Source organism: Anticarsia gemmatalis, chromosome 15 (genome assembly GCF_050436995.1).
Source record: "Anticarsia gemmatalis isolate Benzon Research Colony breed Stoneville strain chromosome 15, ilAntGemm2 primary, whole genome shotgun sequence".
Classification (NCBI taxonomy): Eukaryota; Metazoa; Arthropoda; class Insecta; order Lepidoptera; family Erebidae; genus Anticarsia; species Anticarsia gemmatalis.
The window spans coordinates 1224583-1237878 of record NC_134759.1 but is presented as its reverse complement, the minus strand read 5'-3'; the positions used below and the strand labels follow the sequence as shown (position 1 = coordinate 1237878).

The 13296-nt window shown below is 35.4% G+C and overlaps 3 protein-coding genes across 4 annotated transcripts; 2 read left to right on the top strand and 1 right to left on the bottom strand.

The window, feature by feature from the left end:
* Positions 1 to 672: 672 nt before the first annotated feature.
* On the bottom strand, positions 673 to 7813 carry LOC142979041 (myogenesis-regulating glycosidase-like). Of its 2 annotated transcripts, XM_076123797.1 has the most exons (9): positions 7665 to 7813; positions 7058 to 7159; positions 6462 to 6629; positions 3871 to 4531; positions 3449 to 3641; positions 2633 to 2745; positions 2005 to 2260; positions 1378 to 1534; positions 673 to 905 (listed from the first exon to the last, which is right to left on the bottom strand). In XM_076123797.1, exons 1-9 carry the CDS (start codon positions 7687 to 7689, stop codon positions 718 to 720), a joined length of 1863 nt encoding a protein of 620 aa, XP_075979912.1. In that variant the 5' UTR covers positions 7690 to 7813; the 3' UTR covers positions 673 to 717. The 2 variants fall into 2 exon arrangements, with proteins under 2 accessions (XP_075979912.1, XP_075979913.1); XM_076123798.1 differs by lacking the exons at positions 6462 to 6629; positions 7058 to 7159; positions 7665 to 7813 and adding an exon at positions 4998 to 5031.
* A 1148-nt stretch (positions 7814 to 8961) lies between these two features.
* Positions 8962 to 9680, top strand: Tbca (Tubulin binding cofactor A). The gene is made up of 2 exons (XM_076123800.1): positions 8962 to 9231; positions 9525 to 9680. Exons 1-2 carry the CDS (start codon positions 9023 to 9025, stop codon positions 9655 to 9657), a joined length of 342 nt encoding a protein of 113 aa, XP_075979915.1. The 5' UTR covers positions 8962 to 9022; the 3' UTR covers positions 9658 to 9680.
* A 21-nt stretch (positions 9681 to 9701) lies between these two features.
* LOC142979042 (uncharacterized) lies at positions 9702 to 13001 on the top strand. Its single transcript, XM_076123799.1, has 4 exons — positions 9702 to 10274; positions 10484 to 10670; positions 11086 to 11308; positions 12812 to 13001. Exons 1-4 carry the CDS (start codon positions 9702 to 9704, stop codon positions 12885 to 12887), a joined length of 1059 nt encoding a protein of 352 aa, XP_075979914.1. The 3' UTR covers positions 12888 to 13001.
* Positions 13002 to 13296: the final 295 nt, after the last annotated feature.

The window sequence follows — 13296 nt, the reverse complement described above, 5'->3', positions numbered from 1 at the left end:
CTATCGTGTCGAGTGTTTATTACCTGCGCTATGATAGCAACCGCTACTGAGAAAGTACCTACTAGAAAATATTTAACATCGGTGATCAATTTATCATTTGAACCCAAGACCTTGTGATGAACAGACAGGGGTACAGCTGTTAAGTTACACAAAATGTCCCTCTGTTGCACAAGTACCCTCTCAGAATTGAAAAGGGATAAGGCTTTAAATCCACCATACTTTACACCTTGTAAAACTGTTTAGAATTCTAAAGTTTGGAAGGTAGCGTCACGATGATTGGCTTCACCGTTAGAACAAGTGATAATTGGCCATAGTTAAACGGAAAGGATCCAACCCACACTATTAAAACACTCCTTGAAGTTAAAATTTTAATATCACGAAAACAATCCAAGTAAAATTCAAACCCGCCATGAAGTTATAGTCCTGAGTTAGTCCCCAAATTTAAAGTGGAGAATCAATGACGGAATACGATCTGAACTTTAAAGTTAAATATCTCGAAACTACGTCTGTGTGGGTTGGATCGTTTCCGTTTAACTATGGCCAATTATGTCTAATACACACATAACTTTGCAAAGTTATTGAGTTGTCGCCCTTATTTCGAAATCTCACTCACCTGCGCCAGAGGAAAATGCTAAAGCTCTTCATATCAAAAGGGGAAAATAAAACGAAAAATAAATTCAACAACAACTCTTATTGATTAACTTACATCTACAATATTCAATCTTGGAGGATGAAGTAGGGCAGGGTGTCGAGGGGGGCGGGGTAGTCCCTCAGCCAGATGGGACCCTGGATTATGACGCAGGTGTTACCGTCACGCCAGTTGCCGCGGGGTAGGTAGATGTCGCGGGACACTGCGTCTTCGACAAGCACGGGAGCTGCGAGGATCTTCTCGCCGAGAAGGAATTCTGGAAGAAAAGTGGTTGGTTAGTAGTTGATAAGCGTAAGAATCAGTAGAAATAGTAATAAATGTTGACCTTAGATGTAGAGGATATCGTTTACATTTCTATTACCTTTGTTACCAATATAAGCTTTTAACATAGTACCTAGCTAATGAGTAATTTATTTTGAAAATCTGATCAGCGCCTTTTTCGTGCTATGTTGTAGCAGTCTCAGGCAGATTTTAAATGTTCATTTTCAATAGTACCAAATGTACGGAATGTTATGATAATAGTAGAGCGATGGAGATCATACAAGCAATGTGGTATTTTTATTATATGGATACATTGTTAAGTATTACAATTTATAATCCACATTTTACTCCTTTTAATTTTTGTTTTTCCCCTTGCAACAAACGGTCATTATGTAGTTAGACTCTATAAAAAAATCCCAATTTTAATTCAATTTACGAAAAATATTTGCCTCGAATGAAATCCTTACCATCATCGACGGCCAGAGCGTCAGGGTCCTGAGGGTCGAGCCACCAGATGGGGGGGTTGACTGGGGTTCCGTGAGCCACGCTGGCTTCCATGGCGGCTTTAATGTCGTCGGCGAATTGAGCGTGCAGTTCCGTGAAGTAGCGGCAGATTTCTACCGTCTGGAAATCAAAAATACAGCATTAGACAATTCATAATAATATATAGGTAAATGCATTAAGAAATGTGTTCAAAAAGTTTATAAAACACATAAGTTAATAATTAGTTTAATCTAAAATCAATCTAAAATCAAATTAAAATTAAAAATAAGGTCTTTTATGAATGTGGTCCTTAGAAGCCTTTCTCTATAAAACTCTACAGTGCGATTCTTTTGACTCCTGACTTAGACTTTGAGTCTACACGATCAATAGCTAAATGGTTTAATTCTAAAAAGAATCCCAATATAATGACTGTTTGATTCTCGAGTTAATTAAATGATTACAAAATACAAAGTCATATTATGTCTGATCGTTCAGTATTTTGTTGAAATTTCGGGCTCAAACCGGTACTATGAAAAGAGACCAGTCGAGACTTGAGCTTTATAGGCAACATTATTACAGTTAAATTTCAATAATTAAGTAGCGGTACAAACCTCATCATCATGATCCCACGGCACGAAAGAGTACTGCAGAGTAGGCATGAACACATTAGCTTGCAACCACCTGATGAATAGTGCTTTAGTCGGCTTGTCATTGTAGCCGTTGCCTCCGATCATGTCAGGCAGTACCAGGGTGTACCCGTTGAGGTTCATGGACAGGAGGGTGGTGACCAGGGTCGCGAGGCCGTTGTTGAAGCCCCAGTAGGTGTCTTTGTCCACCATACGGATGAATACTGGCAGATCTTGGGTTCTGCAAAGGATTGGATGGATTTAGGTTATAGTTTCGAATATGACAAAAAACAGGGTGAAATGGAAGAAAAGTGTAAGGAAAACTGGTCCTACCATATAGGACAAATAGCCTGAGAGAGCGAATGAGATTTTCGAGTGTGGTGAAAAAGGTTAAAGAGCGCGGTGAGTAACGTCGACAAATAAAAATATTTGTGTAATTAGATAGTTTTTGTAAATTCGAAACTCGGATTGTAAGTCTCCATGTACCTATTTTTATGTATTAAACCTAACCATATGGCATATAGACAAGGAATTGCATTTATAGTCGGTAGAAGTATATTAATCTCAATTAGATATCTCATTAAAATATTGTGTTGATGGTGAACGTTTTTACCTCATTCCAGATCTAATTTCAATCATAGGTCCGAACTCGGCGACCTTGCGTACGTACGCCTGCACGATGTGACCGGGGTGTAGGTCGATGTCCAGACCTTCTTGTACTGGGATCTAGAACAAAAATGTAATAATAAAGTACTGATTTATACAAAGATTCTTTCAGTTTTTGGTGTAGAGTAATAAGAGGCCGCCGAGGTTACACGGACAGGCACACTATCCGAATATCAGTTTTGATAAAAAATCATGTACAAAATTATCTAACGATCGACATATTTACAAAGACATTCTCTACTTAGTTAGTCCTCCTGCAATTTAATAAACATATTATGACCCGCATATCGCATCCAAAATAGTTTGGTATTATATCTGCAGTTGTAGAACACAAGGCTTTACCCAAGGGGCAGTCAGTTTTAATTAAATCAAAACTAAAGTCAGCGTATTGTTTGATGGCAATATTGGTAGTAGTGGCAAGTATTAATAATGTTATTGTTTCACTAGCCGACCTGCGTAACTTCGCTTGCGTCACATAAGACAGAATGGGTCAAATTTTTACCCGTTTTTGTAACATTTTTTATTGCTACTCTGCTTCTATTGGTTGTAGCGTTATGATATATAGCCTATAGCCTTCCTCAGTAAATGAGCTATCTAACACTAAAATATTTTTTCAAATCGGACCAGTAGTTCCTGAGATTAGCGCATTCAAACAAACAAACTCATCAGCTTTATAATATTAGTATAGAAGACAGTATAGATTAACTATGTCCATGGCTAAGAAGCGATTTTGAAACAAAAGTCGTGAGGGCAATTATATTACCTGAGGAGACCAGCTAGACTCTCCAGCATCAAACTTGACTGAATCAATGTCGTAAGTTTCGATCACGTTGCGCACGCGATCCGCGTACCAGTTAGCAGCATCAGGCTTGGTGAAGTCGATGTAGCCGGGGATGGAGCCGTTGTTGTTCCACCACGTCGTGTCCGGGCTACCTTCCTCGTTCAGGACCAGCCAGCTGGCAAAAGACATGATTATTTAGCTTCATTTTAGACCAGATTTTAGGAAACATTAGAAGTTTTTGAAGCACTCGTTTCTGAAAAGAAATTACTTCGACATTTTATGAAAACAGGTGTATTTTTCTGAAATAAATTAACGGATTCCTCTTTAAGCTAACCTTTGTAGATCTTGTTGATATGATAAACTTTACCATTAAATAAAAAAATATGTGACGTTTTAAAACGTACCCTTTCTCCAAAGCTTCAGAATACCAGGGATCGCAGTCTTGATTGATGAACGGATGAACCCAGATGGACACTCTGAAGCCAAGACCCTTAATATCCTGCACCAGCTGTTTCAAGTTAGGCAGTTTTCTCTCATCGACAGTCAGGGAACCGTAGCAGATCTCCCAAAGGTCATCGATCTCAAACTGTGCGTTAGGGAAACCACTGTCCTTGATCTCATTAGCGAAAGCCCAGAGACTGTCCTGGTCGATTTCTCTCGAGTACCTTGCCCAGGTGGACCAGACAGGGTATTGGATCATTCTGTAGTCAGGAATACCGGAAGGTTTGCCCAAGTATGTATCTACTGCGTGCTGATGAGCTGTCTTTGCATCTTCGAAGAACCAGATGTCGTATTTGAGGATGTTGTGCGTACGTCTGGTTGAGTAAGGGTCAGCCACATCGGCGATGAGGCAAAGGTGGTTGTCGAGTACATTATGGTAGTCTACAAAGAGAGGTACTTCGGCAGCAACGTAGATGTACTCTCCCTCAGAGTTCAGCCAGTAACGCTCGCTCACGGCTGAGTTGTCTTCCTCTTTGGATACGATGGAATATTTCTGCAGTTTCGACTTCTGAATTGGCCAGTACTGTTCCTTTTGTTCAGGGCCAGCGAACCATTGCTTGTTGCCTGGTCAGAAGAACGGTAAATACAATATAAAATATGAGGGTAGACAAAAATAGGTCTGTCGTCGTTGAGATAGGCTACGACTACGGCCAGCGTAACCTGCGACGTCAAGCATAATTCCTGGTGATTTTTATGCTATTAGTTAAAACATATTCTGTAGGTAAGTTATTTGCTGCTTTTTAAATGTCATGTTACGTAAGCAGTTAAAAAAGATACATCGAAATGCTATCAAACACGAGGAGATTAGGTGATGTGGTATATACCATGAGTTAAAATGCGATAAACAACTGTCAATAATAGTAAGTGGTTTAAGATAAAGAACAATGGCAAGTTTTTACCTAAGTGTTATATGAAGCGTCTACAAATGGGACACGTGCAAAAGTTAGTAATTAATTTAGCCCTTTTTTATGATGAAATTAACTTTTTCGGTAAAAGCCTAGCTTAAATTATTTACAAAATAAACTTTTACTTGAATACGTCCACATCCAGTGGACATAATCTTTTAGTCAGTATTACCACTTACAAAATGTTTCAAAATTATTATTTTGTTTTTAAATATCAAAAAACGGTTTTGCTAAAAAAAAATAACAAATATAATTGATAGGTGTTTTAGTTACATATTTTATTATTAATGTTGTGATTAATAGTCAGGTATTATTAGATGAAAGTGTAATGGCAGCACTAAAAAAAATTGTTTTTTCCTTCCGTTGTTTAGAGTGATGTTGATAATCAATTATTTTCACAATCGATTGATCGATTATGACAAATATATAATATGAAAAGAATAATCCATTTATAATAGCTTATTATTTTAAGCAATTTTATTAGCATATTTGATTTGCTTGCAATAATAATATGTACTTAAATATATAAAATAAAACCTCAAATAGCATTACAGTAATCACTGACGTTATCATTACATTTTAATAGTAAGTCGCAATATAACAGTAGTTTTTTTGGTTTTTAATCTTAATAATATCGTTTAAAAAATAATTAATTCGATTATATTCTATAATCGATTATGACTTCAATTATTTCTGCGACATTTATATCATTCTAAACACTTCTAGTATCCCTTTAGTTATCAAACGGGGATAATGATTTAAAAATGATCATAGAATTAGTAAGTAGGTAGATCATAATATACTGAGTGAGTCACAAAAAATACAATGGTACCTTTGTATGATTGAATAATTAGAATTTTAAAGTAGGTATAGTACCTATCCATTTTTAACATTACTTACCATTTGTTTGCTGCATATACATCCGATTTTTATACAAAATTGTAAAATAATGCATTGTCTTTGCTCTCACGTAATCTAAATCTGTTTTTTAGACATAAATAATGTAGAACAGCAATTTACATAAGTTTTTTCATGATATAACCTCAAAATATAAAATTGATCATATTTTTTTCTTGTGGCCCTCTCAAACCAAAAATCTTAATGATTCTGTTTAAGTTAAAGAAACTCTATAGTTTTAACATTTTTTCATTCATAGACGCTCCAAAACGATGTCAGGTAAAACTTTGTATGGAGACTTGCCATTGTTCTTTATCTTCGATAACCATAAGAGGTACCTTACGTAGGCAGATTGACGCTTTCGAAAATTACATCTCGAATGATCAAGGTGAGTAAAAAATGAAAACCAAAGCTGTGCTTTTGCCGACCATTAGTACTTTTGCAGACCATTCTTGTAGTAATTTGTCCGTCTGAATACACATAAATGATTTCACAAGAATTGAATCGAAAATTAGTCCATGAGCGTACATACCAACAGGTAGTTACCGTAGCAACTAATTTGCGCGTACAACAAAGTCATGGGAATATTTTCTTTTAAAGTATGTCCCATGGACAACCATTTGTACAGTTGGTTATTGATAAAATTATTGCATTACTCTCATCAAGAAACTTCCCAAAAGAAAATACCTTACCGAAATCAATACAGTCTTCGAACACACGATCGCTAGGTCCGTCCCACACAACAGATAGCTTGTAGCCGCCGCTGGCCGCGTCATGTTCGTACTCGAAGTTAAAGGTGACGTCAGCGTCATCTCCGGAGAGCTTGCGGCCGATGTGGCCGATGTACTCCTTGCCGAACGCTAGATAAAGATAGATTGATTAGATAACTGTTTCTGGGCAAATTCCTGCACTTAGGAAATACATATTTCGCCATTGGGTACTTTGTTAGTTCCTTATACCTAAGGGGTGAGTCTATTGCCATTATATGCCATGCGGCAGGCACGTTATCAAACACATTGACATAATTGAGAATATTCTAAGATAACTTAGTAAAGCCCAATAGCACATTACGTGACCAGGGAATCGAACCCGAAATCTTGTGGACAGTCGTTTAGACTTTCGACCATATATGTAATTAACTTTTTTTCAAAGTCTAGTTGACATAATAAGGCTGCAAAGGTGTTTCCTTCGTCTCACCGAAAGTAAAAAACAAATAGAATTTTGTTTATCTCATCGTCACGTGCTTTTACTATTTTATTTAAAAAAAATAATAGAATAATTTACTTACCTCCAGATTTCATCAGCGATAGACCACCCTCAAAATGGGGGTCCACGAAAAACTCGCGGTGCCCCGGAGCCTTTGGCACTGCACATAGCACCGCTGTTATACCTGCAAAAAAACATAATTATTTAATTTCTTACATGTACTTATAAGAACAAATTCATACCATGCGAGTATAAGTTTAAAAAGAAAGTTTAATGAACTTGATAATCTAAGCAAAAGTTTATGAAACACATCGCGGATTCCTTGTTTAAAATCTTAGTTCCTTGTAATAGGCTTGTTGCTGTATACAGGTGTGAGACATCGGGCTAAAAATTATTGATATAAAATGAAAAAGAATCCAGCTCATTACTCGACCCGACAATCGAACCGTAGATTAATTAAGTTATTAACAGTCCTATTACAGAGGGAAAGAATAAGAAATAATTAGAAAGTTAACTCCTGTGTACAGTACGTATGAAATTATATTTTACCAGAACACTACTAAATAGTAAACTCTTATTAAAAGCATTGTTTTAACTCAACGGTTTTAAGTTCAAATAACGCTTTTTCATTTGAGGGAGAATGAAATTTGGATTAACTTTATGATTTTATAAATGTTTCTATATCCTACCTGCCAACAACACCAGCAACTTCATCGTCACGGTGTACTGAGAGCTTCGTGGCTACGTACCTACTCTATATTTATTTATCTCTACATTTATCTCAATATCATCTCACAAGCACCCCATGTCAGATAAACGGAGATCAATAATAAATCCTTTATGGAATTTGGACTATTGTATCGGCTGTATACAGAGTGTTCTGTACCTGAAAATAGATGAAATACTGTGTTATTATGTATCTTTGATTATGTATCTAATCCGAGGACATTCTTAGATATTAAACTAATAGATTTTTGTTTTGTTACATGAACCAGTATCAATATGGATTTACTGGTGGCGATATTCTGTTGGTATATTAATACCTACCTAATCATAAAGCTTTTGACTTTTACACCTATGTACTTAGTTGAATATTTTTCTTTAATTCTCTCCTACATTTAGTCACAGAAATAATTCTGTGATTCAGTTTTTTATATACCACTCCATTTATCCCTTGAAATTAATAATTATTAATTAAATGCTGTGAAAATTAAAAATAAACATCCTGTATCTATGTTATGGCTACAAGATTATGTATGACCACCAATATATTTTTACAGTATTACAAGATGAGGCGAGGTAGCAATTCGCGAGTGGTTATCAGATAATACATGATAAGATAATAACGCTATTGAGTATTTTGTTTATTGTGTTCACTATACTAATCTTTAAAATAGGAAGCGATGACTAGATAGATTGCATTTATAAATAAATTGTCATCGAATCTTCATAATAATATTTTTTACCAGTGTCACGCGCTTTCGTCACTAATGTTGGTCATGATTGTCATGAAATCAAAATGCATTTTTTCTTACAATGATAAATGCATAAAATATAAAATGTTAAACATCACAAAACGTCTTGACCTGTAACTCAATTCATAGCGTTCCATCTCTAGTCAGAATCCTAAATAAACAATGATCAAGTAGTGCGTGGACCTGGCATATTATTTTGGTAAATGAGTTTGTTTTTAGTCATGTACAATTTTACACTTTATTTCAAAAGCCAATCTAAAACATGACATGATTTACTTTATATAGGATCTACTTATTTTCTTTATCATTGATAATACTATAAGCATTATGTGGCTACAGCATAATATATTTCATCGTCTATTTACGGTTTGATAACAGCTTGCTGACTAAAAAATTACTGAGTATTTTTGAGTCATAAAATATCTACCACAACTATCTTACGGACTACATTATTACTGTTGATAATACATCCATGTTTTAAGCAGGTATAAAGAGCTTGTCATTTTGAGACACTTGACATTTGCGTCATTTGCGTGTTTGACGTAAAAAAACAAAAGCGATATTCTACAACAATGGCAGATCCTAGGATTCGTCAAATTAAAATTAAAACCGGCGTTGTTAAGCGCATAGCTAAGGAGAAGGTTGTGTATGAGAAGGAGGCCGAACAACAGAAGAATAGAATACAGAAGTATAAGGACGAGGGCCAAGACGAACACAACATTCGAAAGCAGGAGGAGGTTTTGCAGGAGTCGCTTATGATGGTCCCTGACTGTCAAAGACGGTGAGTTTACTTATAAAACTAGTATTTGAACCCTTAACTAGCTATTTATAACCATTTTCTAGGCCTTTGTAGTGAAAATACACAGTTATTTGAAGGTAAAAACACAGATGTTCCGATAGGTTAGGTTTGCTTCACGCGGCATTGGTTTTTTGTATGCATCACTGTGTATCTAATGATTATGACGCGATGAGTCATTTTAATATTCGTATTGATCTGTTGTTTGCACTCTTTGTCGAGGTTGTTACACGCGTGTGAATACGACTTTTGACTCATAATACGTAATGTTATTGCAGACTGGTTAAAGCGTACGCCGACCTCAAGTCAACGTTGGAAACCGAGCAGGATCTGAAGGAACACGAGGACTATATCACTGCGGAACAAGTATTAAAAGACGCCGAGCCGCAGCTACCCGAAAACGCTTCATAATAAACCCTTTAATTTTTTAACTACTTTAATATTTTGTAATAATCATGTATAATCCTAATTTTTATAAGTTTCGCGGGAATTCTACATTCCAAAGTAATTTGCAAGAAAATTTTGTACCACCACCCCCTGTGCCACCACCATTTTTCATTCCTCCAATTCCTTCGACTGAGAAGCCTGATCAGGAGTTTGTAAAAAGATTTGAAAATAACATTCCTGACAGACCTTTAAAAAGAGATGTTGTCAAACCTATGTCTATATCAGAAGCGCGTGAACAACTGGCTGAAATGTTAGCTGCATTGAATGACATAAAGGCAAAAGAAAAACATCTTACTGAAAATGTTGGTACACTCTCTGATGAAGAATGGAGTTCACAAATGAAAGACATTGAAGGAAACAAGGCTTTAATTAATAAAACACTAGCACATATCAAGGGTCCATATTTTGATGTGTTGCATAAGTTATTAGCTAAGAGAAGTGCAAAGAGGTTGCGCATGAAAAGAGTTAGAACAGAGAACAAAAGGGATAAAGAAGAGAAGAGAAAGGAATTAGAAGAAAGATCTAGAAAGATTGATGAGAACTTGCAGAAGATAAAAGATGAGATTATTAAAGCTCAGCAGGTAAATATATGTCATTTATTTTTGTTTCAGATTTTAATATTTAACACAATAATAGAAATGTTACCAAACTTCTGAGCTGAATTTACATATTTTGGCTATGGATTCAGTGTTCTCACACCTGCAGTTTTACCAGGCTTGATATTATTTATGCATTTATGATCTTAAGGTAGACCAATATGTCTTGATTCTAATGCCTATATCTATTTTAGGAACAAGAGGCCAAGCTGGAAGCGGACATGGTGCTAAGAGAGGTGTTACGTAAGAAGCATGACGCTAAGAAGTGTATAGTGAAACTAGAAGCCTTAGTGAAGCTACGTAAAGCTCGCCAGAACACCGCCAAAGGCAGGGGAGAGACTGTTTCTGAGAGTGAAACTGCTGCCTTTTATGCTAGTATGGGTAAGTTGTTTTTATTTTAATGGTATTATTGTTATGTTAAATAGTTTAAGAATGATTGCTGCTTACGATGAAGGAACTCCTACTTGCTTAGAGTATTTGTGTTAGGTTTTAAAATAGGCATGCTTGACTACTAAAAATAAATTTTGAACTGGTACTATTAATACTGGCTACCATAATTTGTACCATTGAACTTGAAGGAGTAGTAAAAGAATTACTATAATCTATATTTTTAATACATTTAGAGACTACAAGTCTTTAATTAGATACTCCACTATGATTCTTTACTTACAGGGCTTTGCAAATGTATATGTAATATGAATGTAACAATGCATAAGCAATAGTGTTATTGCATGTTTGTGATGACTGTAGTATTGTTATATTATATTAAAAGTAACCAATTCCTTTGAATTTACAGACAAACTAAAATCCCTGTGGACTCAAAAGCTATCATCTTATGAAACCGAAGAAGCTCAGCTTCGTGCTAAACTCAAACAAGACACTGTACAGTTGGACTCATTAACTAAAGTAACAGAGAGAGAGGTTGCAAGCAATCTGGATGAATGGAGGGAAGCATTGTTTGGTGGAACGTTACCACAAGTGGACTTTAACGGAGATGTTGACGAGTTTCTAGCTGTCAGGTACATTTTAAATTTTGCTCATTGACCCAACCTGCACTTGGTCAGTGTGATAGCCTCAAGACCTAATCCCTCGGGCGAGGGAAGAAACCCTCCCCCATTAGTAGGACATTAACCTTTAAGTACCGATGTGCTATTTTAGTTTCTTAAGTACCGACGTGAGGTCTGCTAGACCACCAGAGCTTTAATAAAGAAATCTTTTATGTTTATTAATATTATATGTAAATAAATATTTCTAGGAATTCTATATGTATTTAGTTATTGAATTAATGAAAAAAAAAATAGTAGTACAACCATTTATAATTAATAATTTAACAACTAAATTACAGTCTCAAATTCTTTGGACGAAAAACGTTACTTTTATTTTACTAATTATTATATTTCAACAAACTATAAAAACATTTTAAATGTCCTTTTTTCTCAAAGATAAATAATCACATAAGCAAAAAAATAATAATATTATAGGTTAAAGACAATTTTCTTGTAAATCACAAGGCACCAAATGGTAGGAACCATCAAAGTTTACAAACACTCTTTGCAAACAGGTTTGCTGCATTTTAGGCACACATGTTTCTTACGTTCTTTCTTTAGTTTTGAAGAACAGATGTGACAGAATTATAGTCACTTTCCAAGGCAACAAAATTCGGGTCAATTTCATCACAGTGGGATTCTAAACTCTCATATAGCCATTCCGTTAAAATTTCTTCATGGTCTTTATTTTGAGGCCTTGTACTTGTAAGTTTTCTTCATGGGAGGAACAGTTTTATTTGCGCTAGTGGTTGCTCGTTTTATACCCGAAGTACCTGGCTTATCTTTTTTTATAAGCAACTGTAAATATAAGAAAAAACCTATATTATCTGACAAAAGTCATATTCAAAAAAAGTTACACAAGTACAGACGAGTGGTCTGACAGACCACTCGCGATCTTATAAAAGCCATAGCTCACCGGAACCGCAAGCGCCGACACAGCAACTCTCCACGAACGCTGCCGGGCGACTTACTGAGGGGTAGAGAGAAGCACGGGGGGATAGGTATTCGATAACCTATGTAATTAGACTTTCTGACCTACGAAAGTGTCTGTCAGACCACACGTCGGTACTTAAAGGTTAATAGGTTAAATTTATTTATAATAATGTCATCACTTCTGGTTAAAATTAGTACATTTTGTCACTATCAATGTAAGCCTTAGATATTTGTATTATCAAATTAAAAAAGTATTATCTTTAATGATGAATCATCACAACTTATCCATTTTGAAAACTGTTTCATAAATAAAAACATACACACATATTATTTTATTATTATTGTGTAAATCTTTACACATCTTAGGACTATAGTCCCAGAGTTTTTAAGCCCTATTTAGAGTGCTCTGAAGTATTTCATAGACTTACATACTTTATATTATTAGAGTGCTTATTTAAAAATCTAAACTTTTAGCATTGCAAAAGGTTACCTTTACATGGAAAATATAAAAAATCTTATTGTTAATCAGTAGCTTTTTTTCAGGTCGCAATGGGACCAGTACATAAGCAGCGAAGGCACTCCGCTCCCAATAGGATGGGTCCCGCCTTCAAAGCAGTGACTGTGTGACATTCGAACACCTAAATAATCAGATATATTTATTTATTTGCGTATGTGGCCTTAATTAATTGCATTCGCTTTTTATATGAATAAAATTATGCATTTTTAAGTACAATTTGTAGTATTTTTTAGTATTTAGCTATTTTTGTTTGTGTATTCGTCATGCTACATACATATTATTATGACTCATGTGGCATAAATAGTTAACTGGCAAACAATGACCTTTGTGTCACGTAGGTATAAACTACACTGCTTGCAGAAATGTCAGTGACCAGCAAAATGCTAAGCTCTTTATAATGAACTTAATTACGTTAAAAAGTCCTTTATGGGTATATAGAGCAGTGATAGCCGAGTGGTATAAGTTGGTACCTCTCACGCTTGCAAATTCGAACCTGAGGCAACACACCAAT

Excerpts from the sequence above, each read along its gene's own strand:
- LOC142979041 (XM_076123797.1), bottom strand. The coding sequence starts at position 7,689 with ATGAAGTTGCTGGTGTTGTTGGCAG. Across the intron at positions 2,261-2,632 it reads GAAATTAGATCTGGAATGAG|AACCCAAGATCTGCCAGTAT; the intron begins GTAAAAACGTTC and ends AATCCTTTGCAG. Across the intron at positions 906-1,377 it reads CGCTCTGGCCGTCGATGATG|AATTCCTTCTCGGCGAGAAG; the intron begins GTAAGGATTTCA and ends CTTTTCTTCCAG.
- Tbca (XM_076123800.1), top strand. The coding sequence starts at position 9,023 with ATGGCAGATCCTAGGATTCGTCAAATTAAAATTAAAACCGGCGTTGTT. Across the intron at positions 9,232-9,524 it reads GTCCCTGACTGTCAAAGACG|ACTGGTTAAAGCGTACGCCG; the intron begins GTGAGTTTACTT and ends ATGTTATTGCAG.
- LOC142979042 (XM_076123799.1), top strand. The coding sequence starts at position 9,702 with ATGTATAATCCTAATTTTTATAAGTTTCGCGGGAATTCTACATTCCAA. Across the intron at positions 10,275-10,483 it reads AGATTATTAAAGCTCAGCAG|GAACAAGAGGCCAAGCTGGA; the intron begins GTAAATATATGT and ends TATCTATTTTAG. Across the intron at positions 10,671-11,085 it reads TGCCTTTTATGCTAGTATGG|ACAAACTAAAATCCCTGTGG; the intron begins GTAAGTTGTTTT and ends TTGAATTTACAG.